The sequence below is a fragment of the Schistocerca cancellata genome, chromosome 2 (assembly GCF_023864275.1).
Source record: "Schistocerca cancellata isolate TAMUIC-IGC-003103 chromosome 2, iqSchCanc2.1, whole genome shotgun sequence".
In the NCBI taxonomy this organism is placed as follows: Eukaryota; Metazoa; Arthropoda; class Insecta; order Orthoptera; family Acrididae; genus Schistocerca; species Schistocerca cancellata.
The window spans coordinates 810478014-810500929 of NC_064627.1; the positions used below are offsets into that span (position 1 = coordinate 810478014).

The following is a 22916-nucleotide window of genomic DNA, read 5'->3' on the forward strand; positions in this document are numbered from 1 at the left end:
AACACTGATCTTGGAAGGGTTAGGTTCAAGGGACACTGACAACTTTGGTTCAAGAGTCACTGACTTACTAGCTTGAACATCAGATGCATTATCTTCCTCTTCATATGTAGGCCTTTCTCGTTTTAACGAACCACTTTTTAACTGACAGTCCATTTTTAACTACGCGATCTGTAGCTTCCGAGAAAAACAACGCTTTACAAACACTACTGTTTTAATACAGAATATTGAATATGTAAACAACATGGTCTGTGAAAGCACTGGCAATAAATTAACAGTCGCCGGTTGTTGCCTGAAATGCAAGTTTCTGTGTAATGTGACTGTCAGTTGTCAGCTGCAAAGAGGCAGCACACACAGTCTAACGGCATACAGCATAACTATTTGCCTCTATCTAATTCTAGTTTTGCGCTAGAGTGTCAGGGTGTATACGACCCGGGACAACCGGGAATTCCGGGAAAAACCCGGGAATTTTTTCATCCGGGAGAAAACCGGGAAAAACCCGGGAATTTTTCGGAATTCCGGGAATTTTTCATTGTTTTAGCTTTCAGTTACATTTTTGTAGTTTTGACTGCAGAATTGATTCTCTAGGAAAGAATGTTATTGTATCCTGCTACTGGAGAATGACTGCAGCAATAAAATATAAACGAGAGGGAAAAAAATAAAACTGTAGTGGCAAAGGAAATGTGCATTTTACGACAACAAAACACCGTGCACGCACAAGCGTCTACAGATAGCAAAAATATGTTAAAGGCCGTAGGGCGCAGACTGTAATTCTTCGTAACAATAAACTGTTTGCTATGAGCATGACGTCATAACTGTTCACATTAGGTTCGTTTGACCAGTTGCCAGCGGTCTGTTGCGCATGCGCATTTGACTCGCGTATAAGCAGTACCTTCTCTCGCTTCCCGCTTCTTGAAGTTTGGCTGTTAGCTGCATCGGTAGTAGCAGCAAGCAGCCAGATGCGCGCCCTAGCTGCCAGATTCGCGCTTGCACAGAGTTGTCTGAGTTGTAGTGGGGAGGGGGTTAGTCTCCACGTGACCCGTGTTTACGTTAAGTGATTCCGCTGCTTCTCTTCGTGTACAGCTCCCACGTCAAATGAAAACAAAACGGATTTCTGTGGCCGGGAGCTATCAAGTGAATTAAAATGCATTCACATAATTACAGAGGGCAAAAATATATTATTAATTTCAGTTTCTGATTTTATTTTCTTTCCAAGTTAGTAGCAGTCAAGCATTAATCGCCTTGCAGAAGAATGAATTTATTTTTGCAAGTTTGCTAAAGAAATTCCGCTGAGGCAATCATTTTATTTGAAACGAAGTGTTTCATTTAACAATTTTGGGTACTTCCAACTGTTCGGTGAATTTCAAGTGCACGTTATCATCTTCTGCCATGTATGGCATTATGCCATAATAAAGAACCAAACATGAGATCATAGAGTACTGGTACTCCAAGAAAATTTACATCCCAAAAACCACACTGAAAAGCTTAATATCAGATGTGACCTACTTCATTGTGAATCTGGAAAAAACCAATGTGCACTTCAAGCCGAATTATGCATGTTAGTATGATTCACGAAATTTTGATGCCTTTTGGAGTATCCTCTGATGCCCTGTTTCTTTTATGGTGTAGTGTAAGCTCTCTTAGTGCTTTATACACACGAACATGCGGGCTTCCTACACCACTGCAGTTGCACACGCACAATAATTCGTTTTTGGCGCTCTCTGGCACCTGGTAAATCGAACCTATAACTAACAGTATTGCGAACGGTGGTTAGAAAAGCGTTACTTTCAAAGTAAATTTCTTTTTACGCAAGATGAATTATGTTACGTGTTTGAAAGTGGGATGGATATCTAAATCAGAGCGTTCGAAACTGAACAGTTTGAGGACCAGTCACTTCAAGAATTTCGAGCCGAGGCATTTATGTCACAATTTTAAATTTACTGGCACATTTGTGTGATGTATCTTAAAGTATATCACACCAAAAAAAGACCAACTTTTCTTGTAGATATACGGTACTGTGTACATTAATGTAAACCGTTAACTTTTCCTCTTGTGTGTTCGCGCTATGTAACCAGTAATCTTGCTAGTGGCTGACTATAACACGTGCCCTATGCTCTGAATAGCTGCTGTCATCGGCTGGCGAGATCTCGTGGCTTGAGATATGACTCGCTTACAAAAGGACATCACAACCTCGGTTGCAACGCTCCGGAAACTAACAAGCTGTGTTTGGTGCAATTCGAATTTATACTTTCGTAATACGAAAATATGCAGCGTATATGTCGCTGCAAATCAAAGGTCTTTCTAAAACTTCTCTGCTCCGGCTTTTCTTTTTTTTCCGGGAAGTTCTACGCGATTATATAAAACGTTAACCATTCAAAGGATTGATAAGTTTTACAGTTCCGAGGGAACTTTTTCTGTGCTAAGTGACAGTATGTCGCCCGGGAAAAAGCATATTTTTTAAACGGGATATCCGGGAGAAATCCGGGAATAATCCGGGAATTTTTTTTCCTTGTCCCTGTATACACCCTGAGTGTGCTAGTGTCAGTTGGCTCTAGGAAGATGCTGAGACGCAAAAGTTAGCGTCCGCTAAAGCTCTACTCATGCACGAAGCGGCCAAAACAAAAAATCTGTTATCATACGAAATATATTTAATATATTTTTTATTCTAATAGCATCTTGCGGACCCCTTTGGCATAGCTCGCGGACCCCTGGGGGTCCACGTATCACCTGTTGGGGACCACTGCTCTATACCAATGTTCCCCATGGACATGATCTGTTTGATGCTGAACATTTCCTCAGTCAGTGCCCACCTGATTCCAGACCTGCAATGTTCTTCCCACTCACCTAAATCAACTACACCTTTAAGGGGCAGACACACAAACAGATCAGTGGTATGACCATGGGAACCAGAGTGGCTCCTTCCTATGCCAACCTTTTCATGGGTTGCTTGAAGGTGGTTTTCCTGGGATCCATGAGTCTTCGACCCTGTTTTGGTTTAGATGCATTGATGATATCTTTACCATGTGGACTCATGGTGAGACTGACCTGTTGAAATTCCTGGAATCTCTGAACGCCTTCTCCCAATTAATTTTCATATTCTCTTATTCCAAATCCCAAGCCACTTTATTTGATGTTGATCTCGCCCTCACTGAAGGCCAGCTACTCACTTCCATCCACATTAAACCTACCAACAAACAACAGTAATTACCTTTTGTCAGTTGCCAACCTTTCCATGTCAAACGTTCCCTCCTATACAGCCCTGGCATCCGAGGCAAACATATTTGTTCAGATGCAACCTATGTCAGAAGCAGATTTCCGGAGCCATCACATCCAATACTGGTACTGCAGATCCCCCCCCCCCCCCCCCAAAAAAAAAGAAAAAAAAATTGGAGCACACCACTGGTGACTCAGTATTATCCTGGTCTGGAATGTGTAAATCAGCTACTTCGAGAGGGCTGTGACTTCCTAATCTCATGCCCTGAAATGTGATCCATTCTGTCTGAGATTTTACTGACCACACCTAGAATAGCTTTTTGTCACCCTCCCAATCTCTGCAATATTCTTGTCAGACCCTATGTTCCTTCTGCACCCATCTCCCTAACCTATGTCTCCTATCCCTGTGCCCGTCCCCACTGCAAGACAAGCTCTATGCACCCTCCTGCCACTACCTACAGCAGCCCAGTAATTGGCAAAACATATACTCTCAAAGGGAGAGCCACATGTGAAATGACACACATCATATACCAGCTGTTATGTAAACACTGTTTGTCCTATTACATTGGCATGACTATCACAAAATTATCAATTAAGATGAATGGGCATAGGGAGAGGGTGTATAGTGGCAACATGCAATATCCTGTTGCAGAGCATGCTCTACAACAAGACAGCCGTGATCTCAACACCTTTTTCACCACACACGCCATCTGGATTCTTCCCCCAGACACCAGTTTCTCAGAACTCCACAAGTGGGAACTAGGGCTACAACACATCCTTGGTTTTCACCACCCAACTGGCCTTAATTTACGTTAATTTCTTCCTTCTCAGCATTTCTTCACAGTGACTATTGTTTCCGTCTCTCCGTTTGAGTTTTCTACATCTTTCATTGTCTTACTCATCTATTTTTCACTGCCCCCTCTGCCCTCCCCCCCCCCCCCCTCCGCCCCTTCCTCCATTGTTACATACAGTGCATGTAGTGTTCACTTTTATTAGCTAATGCATGATGTTTAAGCAGTAATATCTGTCTTGCATATTACCCTGTATTCTACCTTTAAGCTCTCAGGTTGTCAACTCTCATCCAGTGCAGTTCCTTCTCATCCTATGCAGTAAGTCTCACTTGATCTGCGGTTTTGTTATCCTGTAAGTCATGTATGTATATTGTGAAAATCCACTCCTTTTCCAAGGTCTCTCCAGTCCTTTTCCTTCCCCTTCAAACGTTTTGCCAGAAGGAGCCACTGGCTCTGAAAGCTTGCCTAATTACAACCGTCTTTTGTGTGTGTGTTCTGCTGCCTGAGTTGATATTTTATCTATCCTATTAAATTGTCTCAATACTTGAAGTTCATATAACACCAATGGAAATTGCTATATGGAAAATGTGCAAAATAAGGGGAAGGCAGTCACTTACCTATAGGGGATTGGTGCTTGTTCACAGAAGAACACAATAGAAAACAGTTAACACTAGCTTTTGATCTCTTGCTCTTCTTCAAATAAGACTACATACATGCACATACATGCAACCTCACAGACACCCAAATGCAAATGCTCTCAGTAACAGTCCCTCACTAGGTAGGAAATAGGAAATGCACGATGATACTGTTCAAAGTCCATGTGTTTCTAGTTAGGCCTCTCAACCAAAGTGCTAATGCGATGGCAAATTTAAATGTGTGCAAAAAACTTGAATCTTCCAACAGTGAAATATAGTAAAACAAGGCACCAGATGGAGAGAACCATGGACAGATGTGTCTCCCCATCTAGGATGGGGTCTCCTGTGACTTTGCACTGGACACCATGTGCACAAATCAAGGCATGCATGACTTTGCACCAGCACATGCACCTCATTGCCATTTCATGGAATGACCACATTCACGTAATCTTCATAGAAAGTTGCACAGGTGTAAATGCGCTTCTACAGCATGTGGTTGTGGTTATTTTGTGGACCATTGTCACTTCTCCCTTTTCCTGTTCCACTAGCGAACAATTTTTGGGAAGAACAATTAGGGTAAAATGCCATATGAACTTGAATCTCGCTAATTTTACAGTTGTGATCTTTTTGTGAGGTATATGGAGAAGGAAGCAATATGTTGGTCTACTCAAAGCTCTCGTATCTTTAACAGTAACCCATACTGAGATGCAGGAAATCTCTCTTGCAGCATTTGCCACTGCAGTTGGCTGGCACCTCCATGATGCTTTCATGCTTAGTAAATGAACTTTTGGGTTTCTCTGTTTCTTCTATTGATCCTATCTGGTATGGACCCCAGAATGGTAAGCAATATTCAATTACTGGTCGAACAAGTTTTTTTTAGCTGCCTTCTTTGCGGGTGGGCTACATTTCCTGAGGATCCTTACACTGAATCTCAATCTGGCATCTGACTTACCTGCTGTAAGTTTTATCTGGTTGTTCCACTTTAAATCACTCTGTATGTATACTGCTAGATATTTTATGGATGTAGCTGCTTCCAGTAATTGTTCTGCAATTGTGTAATCTTATGATAATGGGTCTTTCTTCTTTATTTATATGAAGTGTATTACATTTTCGTGTTCAAGATCAGTTGGCACTCCTTGCACCAAGTGTCAATCCTGCATTTTGCTACAGTTTTCTAGTGTTGCAGCTTTTCTTATGCAATACCATAGTTCACAAAAAGTGTCATGGAACGTCCCATGTTATCCAGTAGGTCATATATGTATGTTGTGAAAAATAATGGTCCTCCCTTGGGGTATGCTAAAAGTTACTTTTCATCTGAATATTTTTCTCTTTTGAGAATGATATTCTGTGCTATAAACTTTTCAGCCCAACCACTCAAATGATCTGATACTCTCTATGCTCGTATTGTGTTCATTAGGCAGTGGTGTGAAACTGTAACAAATGTCTTCTAGAAATCAAGGAGCACAGCATCGACTTAAATTCTAGGACCTACTGCTTTCTGGCCCTCAGGATTGACAAAGCAAGCTGGGTTTCATATGATCATTGTTTTCAGTAACGATGTTGGTTCCTGCAGAGGAGAGTTTTGGCCTCCCAAAATGTAATATGTAAGTGTAAAGCAAGTTCAAAATTGTACAACAGCCTGAGGTAAGAGATATAGGCTTATAGGTTTGCGTATCAGTTAGATGACCCTTCGTGAAAACGGGAATGACCTGCACTTTTTTACAATCATTAGGAACTCTTCGGTCCTCCGGCAACCTATGGTAAACTGCTAGTAGAAAAGGAGCAAGTTCTTTCTCATGCTCTAAGTAGAATCATATTGGTATGCTGTCAGGTCCAGTGCCTGTTCCTCTGTTGAGTGATTTCACTTGCTTTTCTATCCCATGGCCATTTATTTTGATATCTGTCATTTTGAAGTTCATGGATGATTTAAAGAAGGACCTAGAGTGGAATCTTGCTTATTAAAATAGTTTTGGGAAACAATGTTTAGTGTTTCAGCCTTTTCTGTGTTATCATCAGTTTTGATGCCATTATGATCACTGAGGGCTTTGATGCATTTACTGATTTAACATAAGACCAAAACTTTTTATGATTTTGTGTTAAATCAGTAGATAGAAGAAATGTTGGCTATGTTTAAATTTACAGTGTAGTTACCTTCGCTTTTGTAACAATTTCCTAACATGTTTAGTAAGCCACAGTGAGTTTTTTCCATCCCTCACAACTTGTGATAACCACTCAGGTGATCTGAAACTGTTCCTTATCACTCTTGCTATGCAAAAATATCAGGCTTTCGTGGCTGTTTTCACCAAGACTCATGAACAGGAGTCAACAAGAGATTCGTGAACTTACACCACTTACTGCCCAAACCGCCCGTTTCTGAGCCAAAAATATCCGTTTAGAATGGGAAGAGTTACCCCAAAATATAATACCATATGACTTAAGCAAATGAAAATAAGCAAAGTAGACTAATTTTCATGTCGGACAATCACTCACTTCAGATAACATTTGAATAGTAAAAATGGAAGCATTAAGGCATTGAACAAGTTTCTGAACATGGGCTTTCCATGACAGTTTACTATCTATCTGAACACCTATAAATTTGAACTGTTCAGTTTCACTTATCATATGCCCATTCTGTGAAATTAAAATGTCAGGTTTTGTTGAATTGTGTGTTAGAAACTGTAATAACTGAGTCTTACTGTGATTTGGCGTTAGTTTATTTTCTACAAGCCATGAACTTATGTCATGAACTGCACTATTTGAAACCGAACCAATGTTGCACACAACATCCTTTACTACCAAGCTAGTGTCATCAGCAAATAGAAATATTTGAAATATTTTAGAGTTAGCCATAACACTAGAGGGCATATTTATATAAATAAGGACAGGAGTATCCCCAACACTGATCCCTGAGCCTCCCCCCACTTGACTGTACCCCACTCACACCTCACATCATAGCCATTCTCAACAAAGTGAATAATGACCTTTTGCTGTCTGTTGCTCAAGTAAGAGGTGAACCAATTGTGAGCTACTCTCCATAATACATAATGGTCCAACTTCTGGAGCAATATTTTGTAATCAACACAACCAAATGCCTTAGTTTTCAAAAAAATTGCCTAGCATTTGAAATCTTTTGTTTAACCCATCCAGTACCTCACAGAGAAAAGAGACTATAGCATTTTCAGTTGTTAAACGACTTCTATAGCAGAACTGTACACTTCCCCCCCTGTTGCTCCTGCACCACCTACTACTTCAGGAGCAACACCTGCTTCCCACCCCCCTCCAACCATCAGGGATGTCAGTCTCCCTTTCTGTGCCAGAGAAGCGTAAGCCTTCTTTGGCTCCTCTCATTAGGAAGGGGTCCCTTGGGTCACTCCCGTCCCAGGTTTTTGCTAGTGGGAAAGATGACACCTGGCAGTGACTGAAGAGCCCAAAAGCAGCTGGTCTTAGGGCTTTACGCATATCCTCAGTCCCAGATACTGAATCAGTGAAGTCCTCGCAGCTAGGAATACCCAAGGAGCAGCAAAAGAAATGCAAATAGAAGATCCCCAAGACCAAGGGAATTGCGGTGGCACCCACACTACTGCTACCTACAAGCTGTGCATCTGCGGATGAGGTGGAGATTCTGGAGTCCACTGAGGACCTAGGTCTCACCGGACCCTCAGACGCAATGGATTTGGACTGCTCAGGCAATAAGTTGGGGGTGGCAGCAGGTGACCTTGAGGCGTAAACTGCCTCATTCAATGTTCCATGCCTTTCCAGTCTCATGATGATGTCGTCCTCCAGTGGAATTGCAGTGGTTTTTTCCACCGCCTGACTGAGCTACGGCAACTGTTAAGCCTTACACCTGCTTTCTGCATTGCCCTCCAGGAAACCAGGTTCCCGACAATGCAGACCCCTGCCCTCCGTGGCTATAAGGGATATTACAGGAACCTTAGTGACTATAATCAAGTGTCAGGTGGAGTTTGGTTTATGTCCTAAACTCAGTCTGTAATGAAAATGTGCCTCTTCAAACCCCTCTTGAAGCTGTGGCTGTCAGAATAAGGATGACGCAGGAAATAACTGTCTGCAATGTATATCCTCGTCCAGATGGAGCAATACCACTGAATGTATTAGCTGCACTGATTGATCAACTCCCTAAACCTTTCCTACTTTTGAGAGATATAAACGCTCATAACCCCTTGTAGGGTGACACCGTGCTTACTGGCCAAGGCAGAGATGTCGAAACTTTACTGTCTCAGTTCGACCTCTGCCTCTTAAATACTGGGGCCACCACACATTTCAGTGTGGTTCATGGTAGCTACTCTGTCATTGATTTATCAATTTGCAGCCCAGGACTTCTCCCATCTATTCAATAGAGAGCACATGATGACGTGTGTGGTAGTGACCTGTGTGGTAGTGACCAGTTCCCCATCTTCCTGTCACTGCCCCGGCGTCAGGCCCATGGACGCCTGACCAGATAGGCCTTGAGGAAGGTGGACTGGAAACTTTCACCTCTGCTGTCACCATTGAATCTCCCCCACAGGGGAACATTGATGTGATGGTTGAGCAGGTGACTACAGCAATCTTTTCTGTGGGAGAAAACATGATCCCTCGCTCTTTAGCGTGCTCCCAGCGAAAGCCAGTCCCTTGGTGGTCCCCGGAACTCGCTGAAACAATTAAGGAGCGTTGGCGAGCTCTGCAGTGGGATAAGCGGCACCCTTCCCTGGAGCACCTCATAGGTTTTAAATGTCTGCGTGCCCGCGTTCGCCAACTTATCAAACAATGGAAGTAGGCATGCTGGGAGAGATACGTCTCAACCATTGGGTACCATATGTCACCTTCCCAAGTCTGGGCAAGGATCAAATGTGTTTTCGGGTACCAAACCCCAACAGGTGTTCCTGGTGTTAACATAAATGGCGTGTTATCTACCAACGGAGTCGCGGTTGCCGAGCACTTTGTTGAGCACTATGCTTGAGCCTCTGCAACGGAGAATTACCCCTCAGCCTTTCGCACTCTCAAACAGTGACTGCAAGGGAAAGTCCTCTTGTGCACTACATGCCACAGTGAATCCTATAATGCCCCATTTACAGAGTGGGAGCTATTCAGTGCCCTTGCACATTGCTCCAACTCAGCTCCTGGGGCAGATCATATGCACAGTCAGATGATTAAACATCTCTCATCTGACTACAAGCGACATCTCCTCATCCTCATCAACCGGACCTGGTACGATGGCATCTTTCCATCGCAAAGGCAGGAGAGGAACATCATTCCGGTGCTCAAACCCAATAAAACCCCCCGTGGTGTGGATAGCTATCAGCCCATCAGCCTCACCAATGTTCTTTGTAAGCTGCTGGAACATATGGTGTGTTGGCGGTTGGGTTATGTCCTGGAGTCAAGTGGTCTACAGGCTCCATATCAGGTCGGCTTCTGCCAGGGTCGCTCTACCACTGATAATCTTGTGTCCTTTGATGCAGCCATCCGAACAGCCCTTTCAAGACACCAACTCCTGGTTGCAGTCTTTTTCTGATTTATGAAAAGTGTATGACACTATCTGGCAACATCATATCCTTGCCACATTATATGAGTGGGGTCTCCAAGGCCCGTTTCTGATTTTCATCCGAAATTTCCTGTCACTTCCTACTTTCCATGTCCAAGTTGGTGCCTCGTATAGTTCCTCCCACTTCCAGGAGACTGGGGTCCCGCAGGGCTCTGTATTGAGTGTATATCTATTTTTAGTGGCCATTAATGGTCTAGCAGCAGCTGTAGGGCCATCTGTCTCACCTTCTCTGTATGCAGACTACTTCTGCATTTTGTACTGCTCCACCAGTACTGGTGTTGCTGAGCAGTGCCTACAGGGAGCCATCCACAAGACGCAGTTGTGGGCTCTAGCCCACAGTTTCCAGTTTTTGGCCACCAAGTCTTGTGTTATGCACTTCTGTCGGCGTCGTACCACTCATTCTGAACCAGAACTTTACCTTAATGATGATCCACTCACTGTAGTGGAGACATATCAATTCTTAGGACTGGTTTTCAATGCTGTCAACTTAAGCGGAAGTGCTGGCAGCACCTCAATGCCCTCCGTTGCCTGAGCAACACCAACAGGGGTGCAGATCACACTACACTGATGCAGCTGTACAGAGCCGTTGTTCAATCCTGCCTTGACCATGGGAGTGTGGCTTATGGTTCGGCAGCACCTTCAGCATTGTGTTTACTTGACCCAGTGCACCATTGTGGCGATCGCCTAGCAACAGGAGCTTTTAGGATGAGTCCAGTCAGCAGGGCCCTGGTAGAGGCCGGAGCCCCTCCATTGCAGGTTAGGCTTGAATGACTGCTGGCCAGTTACATTGCACACGTTCATAGTTCTCCTGCACATCCAAATTACCATCTCCTTTTCCGACCCACAGCGGTTCTTGTCCCGCATCGGTGGCCCAGATCAGGGCTTCCAATTGCAGTTCATGTCTGATCCCTTCTTTCCGATCTGGAGTCCTTGCCTTTACCACTTATACTTGAGGTCCATTCACATAAACCTCCATGGTGTACACCTAGGGTGCAGCTTCGCCTGGACCTTTCACATGACCCTAAGGACTCAGTTAACCCAGCGGCTCTCTGCTGTCATTTCCTCTCGATTCTTGACATGTACCGAGGCCGTGAAGTGGTTTACACAGATGGTTTGATGGCTGATGATCACGTCGGCTTCGCATATGTCCATGGAGGACATGTTGAGCAGCATTCCTTGCCCAATGGCTGCAGTGTTTTCACTGCCGAGCTGGTGGCTATATCTCGTGCTCTTGAGCACATCCGTCCATGCCCTGGGGAGTCGTTTCTTCTGTGTACTGACTCCCTGAGCAGCCTACAAGCTATTGACCAGTGCTACTCTTGCCATCCTTTGGTAGTGACCATCCAGGAGTCTATCTATGCCCTGGAATGGTCCAGTTGTTCAGTGGTGTATGTCTGGACCCAAGGTCACGTCAGAATCCCAGGCAATGAACTTGCCGATAGGCTGGCCAAACAGGCCACGTGGAAACTGTTTGTGGAGGTTGGCTTCTCTGCATCTGTGCTGCGTTCAGTACTATTTTGCAAGGTTTTGTGTCTTTGGGAGACAGAATGGCATAACCCCAGTATGCACAACAAACTGCGTGCCATTAAGGAGACTACGAATGTGTGGAAGACCTCCTCGTGGGCCTCTCGCAGGGACTCTGTGGTTCTCTGTCGGCTCTGCATTGGCCACACTTGGGTGAAACATGGTTACCTCCTGCGTCGTGAAGACACATCTCAGTGTCGTTGCGGTGCCCGATAGGCAGTGGCCCTTATCTTGGTAAGCTGTCCTTCTTTCGCCACCCTCCAACGGACTCTTCTGTTACCGGATTCGTTTCCATCAATTTTAGCTGACAACAGCTCATCAGCTAATTTAGTTTTACATTTTATACATGACGGTGGGTTTTATCATTCTGCATAAGTTTTTGCACATATCCTTTGTCCCTTTGTGTTCTCCACTCTAATGCTTTTAGGCTGGATGTTTTAATGTGTCACAGAGTGGCTGGCTTTTCCTTTTTATTTTTGTGGTCGGCCAGCCACGGACATCATCTCTCTTATCCCTTCTACCTGTTTCTTGCTTCTCTCTGTGGTTTTCTTTGCCTGTTTTGTCCATAGTAGTGTTGGTTGTCTTACTGTAATTCTTCTGGTTCTTCCGTTCTCCTGTTGTTGTGCTGTACATCTCCTTTGTTTTCTTCCTTCCCTTGTGTAATTATTTTACTGGGAACAAGGGACTGATGAGCTCGCAATTTGGTTCCTTCCCCCTCTCCTTTAAACCAACCAATAAATCTACCAACATCCTTTTTCTTGCTCTATCACATACAACATTTATATTGAAGTCATCACATATGACTAATTTTTCATACTTCCTACAAAGCGTATCATAACCCTCTTTAGCTTGAGCAGAAATGCTCTGAAGTCAGAGTTAGGGGACCTGTAAACAACAACATCTAGAAGTTTAGTTTCATTAATTTTAACTGCCCCTGCACAAAATTCAAATATGTTTCCATTGCAGTGCTGTGATATGTCTATGGGCTCAAATGGAATACTGTTTTTTGTGTACGTAGCCACTCCCCCACCCCACAAGGAACTCCTTGAAAAATAGCCAGCTAATTTGTATCCTGGTAAAGGAAGCCTCTGAATTGTCAAATTATTTAAGTGGTGCTCTGACATTTCAGAGTCAACATCTATAAGCAGTTCACTAACTTTATCTCTAATACCTCTTATATTTTGATGAAATATGCTAATTCCTTCTCTACTTGGAAACATGACGTCCTCTGAAGGTGAGCCCTTAGTTAGAGGGACTTCCTTTAAATAGATGTACCCATCAGCTGACTTCAATCTAAAAAAGGTGCAACTTTAATACCAGCTACTACAGGAATTTTTCCATGAGTGATCCCACCACCACCCACTAAACTGTCACCTACAAGCTTTGCCAGCCTCCCCTTTCTTACAGCTATAAACATGCCTGCACCACAGGCATTCAACCTATCTTTTCAATATATATTCCAGTCAGAATTTAGAATTTAATTGGTATTAACATCTGGTTTCAGCCAGGTTTATGTCCCTGGTATTATATGGGCATTGTTACCGTTTATAAGGGAGACTAGTTCTGGCAACTTTCCATAGATGCTCTTGCAGTTAACTAGTACTATATTAATATTTTCTTTCTCCAGTCTGCCATGACAAATGCTACTTTCTTTAATTACTGGGGGTAGTATTCTTCCCTGTCTACTGTGGGGTACAAATGCCACCTTCCAATAGATTCATGAGGATTGGCACAGGAACACTGCAGTAGTATGCTTGAAGCATGGGAAAAGTTTATTTACAGTAGACTAATTGTTCGCATCTCGCTTTGGCACATTAGCACAAGCTCTTAGTAGGGTGTGATTACATGCGTTAATGCATTTAAACTGCTAAAAGGGTCCTGTTCATGTAAGTAAGGAGTTATTCGCTTATAGATACTTTACACAGGATGAAATGAGCTCCCTGATAAATGGAAGTCTCATACACAAATCTTGCAGAGTCTGCAATCCAATCATGTACATCCGTTTGTTCATCTGTTGTAGCATCAGGTGATCTGTACCATTAGCAAAACAATGCACCAACCTGCCTCTCCTGAACTGTGTCAAAATGGTTTGAGGAACACTCGATGAGCAAAGGGGTGCTATGTGGTTCCCATATCATCTGACAATCCTATTTATCACAACTGAGGCACAGCTGATTGAGATTTGTCAACTCAGATAAATCTCAGTGAGCTGTAGGTGTTTGAGCTGTCATGTATCAAGAGGACTCCCCACAATTTCAGAGTTTCGTCAACTTGTTCAGGGCAACGTGGATTGGTGCACATTAATAGGTTGATTTCTTTAATTCAGTTGCTTGCAGATTTATAAGTTTTATAAAAGCTATGCAAATGTATGTAATGCTGTTCACCAAGTTATTGAAAATGGATGTAACTATGAAGATGAGTGTAAAGTTTCATTTGTAGCCTTTCTTATTTTACAGCTACGGAAGTTCACTTATCATTTCAGATTTCTGGATCTTTTCAGCTACCAATAAATCTATTTCTCATTTTTTTTCTTATATTTAATTTAATTTAATTTTACAGTCAACTATCAACATAGTTTTTGACAGAGTTGGAAAGAAAGATCCAGTAACCAGAGGCATTGAAATTGCAGTACATTGGGTCGGCATTAATATTGATGTGACTTTCTGGTCACAACATATTTCATTCTTTCTTGTTGGCTGCATTGTGGTCACTTCTATTAGAGGTCTTCTTCTGACACTTACAAAGGTAAAGTACTAGATTTTAAGTTTCAAGTTTGTTAAAATTTGTTCCTTTTAGTTGTATCTTGGTTGGTGTGAAAGGCATAACTATTATCACCAGCTTTGCTTTGTTAAAAACATGCAGTGTGAAAATAAAGAATCTGTTGTTATCAAGCTTTAATATATTATGCTGAAAATAATATAACAAATATTTAAACATATACAAAACAAAATAGTAATGCAATTAATTATATTTATTTATGTTACAGTTCTTTTATGCTATATCCAGCAGCAAGTCCTCGAACATAATTGTTCTCATTCTAGCTCAGATAATGGTAAGTCAGTACTTTCCAAATGTTTCATATTTTATTTTTTTTACAAAAGAAATTTTATTTTTAAACAAGTGCAGCAGCCTGACTGGTTGTGTCACATGGAATAGTTGAGAGGAACAAGTAGAGGGGGTGGTGGGAATGAAGGATGAGAGCAGGGAGGGAGAGGCAGCATGAGGACAGGATAGAAACTGGTGAGCCTACCCTGTTACAGGCACTGGAAGTTGAATATGGCACACAAAGTAGAGGAGTGGTTTGAGGAGATAAACAGAGAAAGAGGCAGAATGCAGAGAGAAGAATGTGAATGTAGATTAATAGAGGGAAGTAGGATTCCTGGGAACAGGTGTGCATGTGGGTGACTAGGGAACATGGCAAGCAGAGACTGAGGTCACGAGGATTTTGGGATTGGGGGATGTTTTGAAAGGACAATTCCCATCTATGTAATTCAGAGAAGCTGGTACTGAGAAGTGAAGGATTCCCATAACCAAATAGCCATTGATGTAAGCATGTTGTGCTCAGCAGTATGATCTGCCACTATGCAGTTAACTTTCCTCTTGGGTGGACTGCTGGTTGCTGGTCATATCCACGTAAAACTGTGCAAAAGGTACAACAGAGTGGGTATGTGGCAGGACTGCTTTCACAAGTGGCACTGCCTCTAATACAGTAGGATATCTCCATGAGGAAACTGGAAGAGATAGATATAATAGGCTTTGCACCCAAGTCTTCCACGAAATGTGGGTCATGTGGTAAAGGGTTGGGGTAGGCATAGCACAAAGGTGAACCAGGAGATTTCTTTGATGGTTGAGCAGTGGAATACCACTTTGGAAGAGACAAGAAGGATTTTGTAGGGAAGTTCCTTATCTCAAAAGCTTGCTGAAAGGTAGTATAAACCCAGTGGACTATGTGCTTAAGTAGTACCACCACATTCTTATTGCACCTGCTCCAGTATGACTACTTCTCCATTGAGGGCAGATATATGAACAAATCTGAGGCATGGTCAAAGGCACCTGCATGACACTTTCATATGCCAAAGTTTTTAGAAGTAGCCCAGAGGATGGTGCCCAGACATCCAATATCCAAAACACGTGCTTGGTATAGGTTCATTGTATATATCTTCATGATGTCCTGTATCCAGGACACTGTACCATCCTTCCTCTACAGAATCAATGCTTTCTCTCCTATTCATTTCTGCCAATCCTCTTAAGCTCATTGTGTCAAGGAGGCCATTGACCTCCAACTTTCCAGTGACTCCATAAAACCTACTGTCCATATAAAACCTGTGAACCATCAACAGTAATTCCACTTTGATAGCTGCTATCCTTTCCACACTAAGAGGACTCTCACATACAGTCCATCCACCCACAGACAGCACAGCTCTAGTGATGAGCAATCCTGTGCTCAGCATGGTGAGTTCACAGCAGATCTCCTATGCCATATCCACACATGCCAGTGATTCTCCAAGCACCTCCACGAATCAGCTGCAAAGAATAGTCTCTATGCTCCCCTTCTCCCTTCTATTATTGAAGATCAGTACAGATTGGAACAACTTAACATTGTCCACTAACATGGCTTTGACTACCTCTCATTGTTCGATGAAATGAGGAACATCCTTCCCAGAATCCATCCCATCTCACCCAAAGCGGTAATCCACCATCCGCTCAACCTACAAAATACAATAGTAAATCCTTAAAACACACATACCCACAACTCCTTGTCTCATAGGTCATATGCATATGGAACATCCAGGTGCAGAACCTGTCCTATGACCCATTCTGTATATCCTGTTCAAGTCCTGTCACAGGAAAATCCAATCCTGTCAGAGGTAGGACCATTTGTGAAAGCTGTTCTGTCATACACCAGTTATGCTGTAACTTTTTCTTGGTCTTTTATGTGTGCATTACCATCATCCATTGGTCCACCTGAATGAAAGGCCACCATCAAACTGCAACCAAAAGTAATGTCGACCCCCTAGTGGCAGACCATACCACCAAGCATTAAATACCCACTTACACTGGCTGCTTCACAACCTTCTGGATCTGAATGCCCTCCTTCCCCCGTCAGTTCAGTTTTTTTCATTGTCTATATCTTCATGATGTAAATGGGAACTGTCATTATAGAACATCCTTCCATCATGCAGTCTTCATGGCCCAAATCCCCACCAGCCGTTGTCACTATGCCCCACCTCCTTCCCTACTTCACTCAATTAATTCATTCCCACCTTGTTCTTTCTGCACTCTCCCTCTTCCTTTATTCTGTACCTCTTCGTTTTCCAATCCACTCCTCCATTTCTTCATGTGCCATTTGCAATTTTCCCTACATGTACCAAGGCAGGCTGTAGGTGCCACAGTCCTATGCCATTCTATTTCCAGCATACTCTACAGTAGTGTATATACTTTTATAATATTCTCAAGAAGATTAAAACAGTGTGATAGTCAGGGTATCAGTCATGAACCTTCTCAATGAGTCAGGTTGGACTGAAAGTTTGACTTACAGTTTTAATCTATCAGAAAGTTTCTGTGTGATTTTGTTGTTGTGTGGATGACATATAGAGTACAGCACAGCAGGAGAGTAGTTTCCAGCTGCAGAAGGATACATATACGTAGAGTTGAAGCAGCATATTTGACCACTGAAATGCGGCAGATTAGATGAAGCAAAACATGTCTGACAAAATACGAGGTGTATTTTTAAGTAAGTACTGTTTTTAAATAAAACTAAAACAGTTAGACTTTTCTTAGTAATTTCAATTTTAAATGAAAACCTGTACTTTAATCTACTTTTCTACATAATTCATGCAATAGTTTCTACACAATTCATACTACCAGCTTTTGAATACCATCCTCATAGAAAACTGCCACCTTAGTAGACATGCATTACAACAAGGTCATTTTGACATTGTTATCATCATTGTAGCACTAACAAGTCAAAAGCCTCTTCAATCGCAGGAACATATGGTAGTCACTGGGCACTAGATTGGTGCTGTATGGTGGGTAGTCAAGTTTTTCCCATCCAAATGATCAGCTCTTGAATTTGATTGGCCATGTGTGGACAGGCATTCCCATGAAGCAAAACAATCCCCTTACTCAGCATGCCATGCCTTTTGTTTTGGATTGTACGACACAGTTTTTCTAATGTCTCACAATAAGTCTGAAAGTGGATGGTCCCATCACAAGTCCAAAAACTACACATGATTTTTCTGGGCTGAAATTATTTGCTTGAACTTCACTTTCTTGGGTGATGTTGATTGCTGTCATTCCATGGATTGCTACTTTGATTCATGTTTAATGTAAGCGACTCATGTTCCATCAGCTGTGACAATTTGGCTTAAAAATTCGTCACCCTCATCGCAGTACTGCTCTAGAAAAGTTAAAGAACTGGCTACACATTTGCTTTTGTGCACCTCAGTCAGCATTTTTGGTACTCATTGTGAGCTTAACTTTCCATAATTTAAACATTTTGTAACAGCTGCATAATACACACTTCTTGACATTTATGTTGAAAGAGTAAAGTGTCTGCTCTGTATCACTTTTTCATCAGTTTTCTGCACCAAATCATCAGTAACTACTGAATGTTATGCACTTTGTTACTCATTGTGCACATTCGTACTGCCATCTTTAAAAGATCTCATTGATTTACGAACCACCCCATCATTTATAATCTTTCCTCCATACACTTCTGTAATCTGATGATGAAATTCAGTCACTTTCATATCTTTAGCACAGCATGTATTTTGCAGTCAGTGGGATTCTCAATGGAGACCTTTCAGATACTCACAAACATGCCAAATGACTCTGCAATGGAGTTTGTGGCTTGTCAATTGAGTGTGGTACACATTGTGCATGTGCCAAATGCTGACCATTATGCTGCAATGGTGGAACTTCAAAACGGTACTTACTTCAAATACGCACCTTGTATAAAATCATTTTTTTCATTTATTCATGAGACAGGTCCTTGAATTAAAACTGTAGTATAACATAAATGTTCATTCAGGTTTCATACCTTTTTCTGGATAACAGAGGGCTGTGAATGTAGGTATTTCTTAACCAGTTTTAAATGGGGTGGAGCAGAGTGTAGGAGGCAAGGAAAGGAAACTCGATCTCACACATACACCCCTGGAAATTGAAATAAGAACACCGTGAATTCATTGTCCCCGGAAGGGGAAACTTTATTGACACATTCCTGGGGTCAGATACATCACATGATCACACTGACAGAACCATAGGCACATAGACACAGGCAACAGAGCATGCACAATGTCGGCACTAGTACAGTGTATATCCACCTTTCGCAGCAATGCAGGCTGCTATTCTCCCATGGAGACGATCGTAGAGATGCTGGATGTAGTCCTGTGGAACGGCTTGCCATGCCATTTCCACCTGGCGCCTCAGTTGGACCAGCGTTCGTGCTGGACGTGCAGACCGCGTGAGACGACGCTTCATCCAGTCCCAAACATGCTCAATGGGGGACAGATCCGGAGATCTTGCTGGCCAGGGTAGTTGACTTACACCTTCTAGAGCACGTTGGGTGGCACGGGATACATGCGGACGTGCATTGTCCTGTTGGAACAGCAAGTTCCCTTGTCGGTCTAGGAATGGTAGAACGATGGGTTCGATGACGGTTTGGATGTACCGTGCACTATTCAGTGTCCCCTCGACGATCACCAGTGGTGTACGGCCAGTGTAGGAGATCGCTCCCCACACCATGATGCCGGGTGTTGGCCCTGTGTGCCTCGGTCGTATGCAGTCCTGATTGTGGCGCTCACCTGCACGGCGCCAAACACGCATACGACCATCATTGGCACCAAGGCAGAAGCGACTCTCATCGCTGAAGACGACACGTCTCCATTCGTCCCTCCATTCACGCCTGTCGCGACACCACTGGAGGCGGGCTGCACGATGTTGGGGCGTGAGCGGAAGACGGCCTAACGGTGTGCGGGACCGTAGCCCAGCTTCATGGAGACGGTCGCGAATGGTCCTCGCCGATACCCCAGGAGCAACAGTGTCCCTAATTTGCTGGGAAGTGGCGGTGCGGTCCCCTACGGCACTGCGTAGGATCCTACGGTCTTGGCGTGCATCCGTGCGTCGCTGCGGTCCGGTCCCAGGTCGACGGGCACGTGCACCTTCCGCCGACCACTGGCGACAACATCGATGTACTGTGGAGACCTCACGCCCCACGTGTTGAGCAATTCGGCGGTACGTCCACTCGGCCTCCCGCATGCCCACTATACGCCCTCGCTCAAAGTCCGTCAACTGCACATACGGTTCACGTCCACGCTGTCGCGGCATGCTACCAGTGTTAAAGACTGCGATGGAGCTCCGTATGCCACGGCAAACAGGCTGACACTGACGGCGGCGGTGCACAAATGCTACGCAGCTAGCGCCATTCGACGGCCAACACCGCGGTTCCTGGTGTGTCCGCTGTGCCGTGCGTGTGATCATTGCTTGTACAGCCCTCTCGCAGTGTCCGGAGCAAGTATGGTGGGTCTGACACACCGGTGTCAATGTGTTCTTTTTTCCATTTCCAGGAGTGTAGAATGCTGTGGAAAGAAAAATGGTCTGAGGGAAGTAAGTTTCACCTCCATTTAGTAATACTGTCAGTTGCAGAGATGATAAACACTGAAATATTTCATATGATCACAGTTAAAACTGTCTTGTGCACATAATGCTATGGATTGTTGCATCATAGAAAAATATTTTTTTTAAATTTTGGTTTTAATTCCTCCCTAAAAGCACATAAATGTGTATTCTCAGAATTCATAGAGTTGAGTTAACAGTAACAGAAGCAAAGTATAATATTAATGTTGCATATCATGTACTAGAGAGTTCATGGAAATTAATGTAAGGTAAGCAGTCAACCATGGATAACATTAGAGAACATTCTTAAGTGAATTGTGTGTCAGAATTTAATTGTTTGCTATTAACAGTTATTTTTTTCCTTAAAGAGAAAGAGAGAAAAATAAAATAAAATGTTGTGATTGCAGCCAAAAGCTAAACATTGAGACAATCCAAACCTTTAAAGGTCTCGGTCAAATGTGTTCTCATTCCCTACTTTGGACTTTGTCATTTTATTCATATTTTACTCCACCTTTGTTTTCCCATTTTACACTCAGATGAATACATTGTCACACGCCCCCCCCCCCCCCCCCCCTCTTCCAATGAAGTCCAAGATGCTGCATTTATTACATCCTTTAATACTGCCTAATGGCTTTGTCTTGGAGTTCCCACTCTCTAATATACTGTATTTATTTTATTACATTCTAGGGCATGTACTTTGTGTCATCTGTGTTGCTGATGCGGATGAACATGCCACCAGAGTACCGAATCATCATTACACAAGTCCTGGGTGAACTACAGTTTAATTTCTACCACCGATGGTTTGATGTCATTTTTCTTGTTAGTGCTCTCTCATCAATTGGCTTCTTGTACCTTGCTCATAAGCAAGCTGTGGGTGATGGTGGCTAAAAGCTGCCAGCATACGGCAGCAATCGGAGCATAATGTGTCAGTCAAGATATTAATATCTCTAAGAATGCTGTTTTATGGAGGTATTGTCATATTTTGACATTTCTGTTTGTTCAGGAATAATGTAACATCAGTCACAAACAAATAATGGTGATTCATTTCTTAGAAGTCACTCTGAGAGAGAGACAATTAATAAATATCTGTTTTAATCTTTCAGTCAGCAAAATACTTCTAAACAATGAAATTTGCTTTATTAAATTTTATAATATTATTATGATTTTGTCCTTAATACCATCTATTGCATCCAGATGTTGCAACACAGGGAACTGACTGAATATTGTGAAATTCATGCAACAGACTGGTAATTAATAAATGATACTGCTAACTATTTGCAATTCCAATAGCATAGTGATGAAGAAAACTATATCCAAAAATATATCAAATGAGGATGTCAAACTGTGTGATACAATTCTAAAAGTTGTTATTGGTAATTTCAGTAGTGTAGTGTTTTGTACATACTAAGTTTCAGGTGACTGATGAGTCACATATCATGCATCATCTTCCAAAACCTTCATTCATTTGTTTGTTTGTTTGTTTGTGTGTTTGTGTGTGTGTGTGTGTGTGTGTGTGTGAACAATCTAACAATTTCATAGATGTGGGAAGGAATTATGTACTAAAACGTATTAAAAAATTGGGTTCCTCTGCTGCTCTTGTTAAATTATACCTGTAATTTTATGCTTCTAACAACAATACAGTGCTTCACTAGGATAGGAAATTCTTTATTAATTGTGTATTGCTTTCTGAAGATTTGAATGAAGTATAGTGGAATGAATGTCTGCATGGAGAGGCACTGCACCTTGATTCGGCACTATGTAGTCACCGAGAGGTGCATGTGTAGCCTATAGTTCCGAAGAAGCAATATTCTCAGTCTTGTTCATGTGCTTGTTGATGGCTCAATGTCTCGGCTATTCAGCTACTTAGTGAGTTGTTATCTTTACTACTCCCATTATTTATCTTCCACCAAGGACTTTCCATTACCATTTTAAGATGTGAGTTAACTATATATGACAATAACACATTTAAACAGAGCATAAAATATGAGTGGCAAATACTATACTAACGTCTGTTTTTAATCATTTAGAACCATGTTTTGTATACTGAATGTGAATATAAAAATTAACTGAGAATGATTGTGAAGAAAGTGAAGTGTATGGGTCAGTCAACACTGTCTTCAAGTGTAATTAACGAGATGTGTGAGAGTTAAGACATGAAAACAAACAAACTACTACAAAGATGCTGTTTTATGGAGGTATTGTCATATTTTGACATTTCTGTTTGTTCAGGAATAATGTAACATCAGTCACAAACAAATAATGGTGATTCATTTCTTAGAAGTCTGAAGATACCTTTTTCTGTAATTCAAGTTTAGTGGTCATGTTTAAAGGAATGGGTAATCTGTTAGGTTAGCTATTCATTCATCATCAGGATCTGATTTGTTTGTCCCTGCTAGAAGTTTTTGATATATTTGCGTACAGTTGTCTTCAGAAATGTTCATGCACATTCTTTGTTTCTTGTACTTCAAGATTTCCTTTCTTTTTGGCCCCACATCATTATAATAATCTTTGTGGCATAATTTTAAATAATTATGGAGACCAAACGTTAATGCACTTGGAACTGAGGGACTGATAACAGAAACACAAAATGAACATTATGTATAT

The 22916-nt window shown here is 42.3% G+C and overlaps 1 protein-coding gene across 2 annotated transcripts in view; it reads left to right on the forward strand.

Moving 5' to 3' along the window:
- LOC126162682 (Golgi pH regulator A) overlaps positions 1 to 22491 on the forward strand; it is a 112477-nt gene extending 89986 nt beyond the window's left edge. For both annotated transcript variants that reach the window (XM_049919337.1, XM_049919336.1), the window contains exons 7-9: positions 14256 to 14441; positions 14683 to 14748; positions 21000 to 22491. In XM_049919337.1, coding sequence (XP_049775294.1) covers positions 14256 to 14441; positions 14683 to 14748; positions 21000 to 21200 — 453 coding nt within the window. In that variant the 3' untranslated portion in view covers positions 21201 to 22491. The remainder of the gene's footprint in view (positions 1 to 14255; positions 14442 to 14682; positions 14749 to 20999) is intronic.
- The last annotated feature ends 425 nt before the right edge of the window (positions 22492 to 22916 follow it).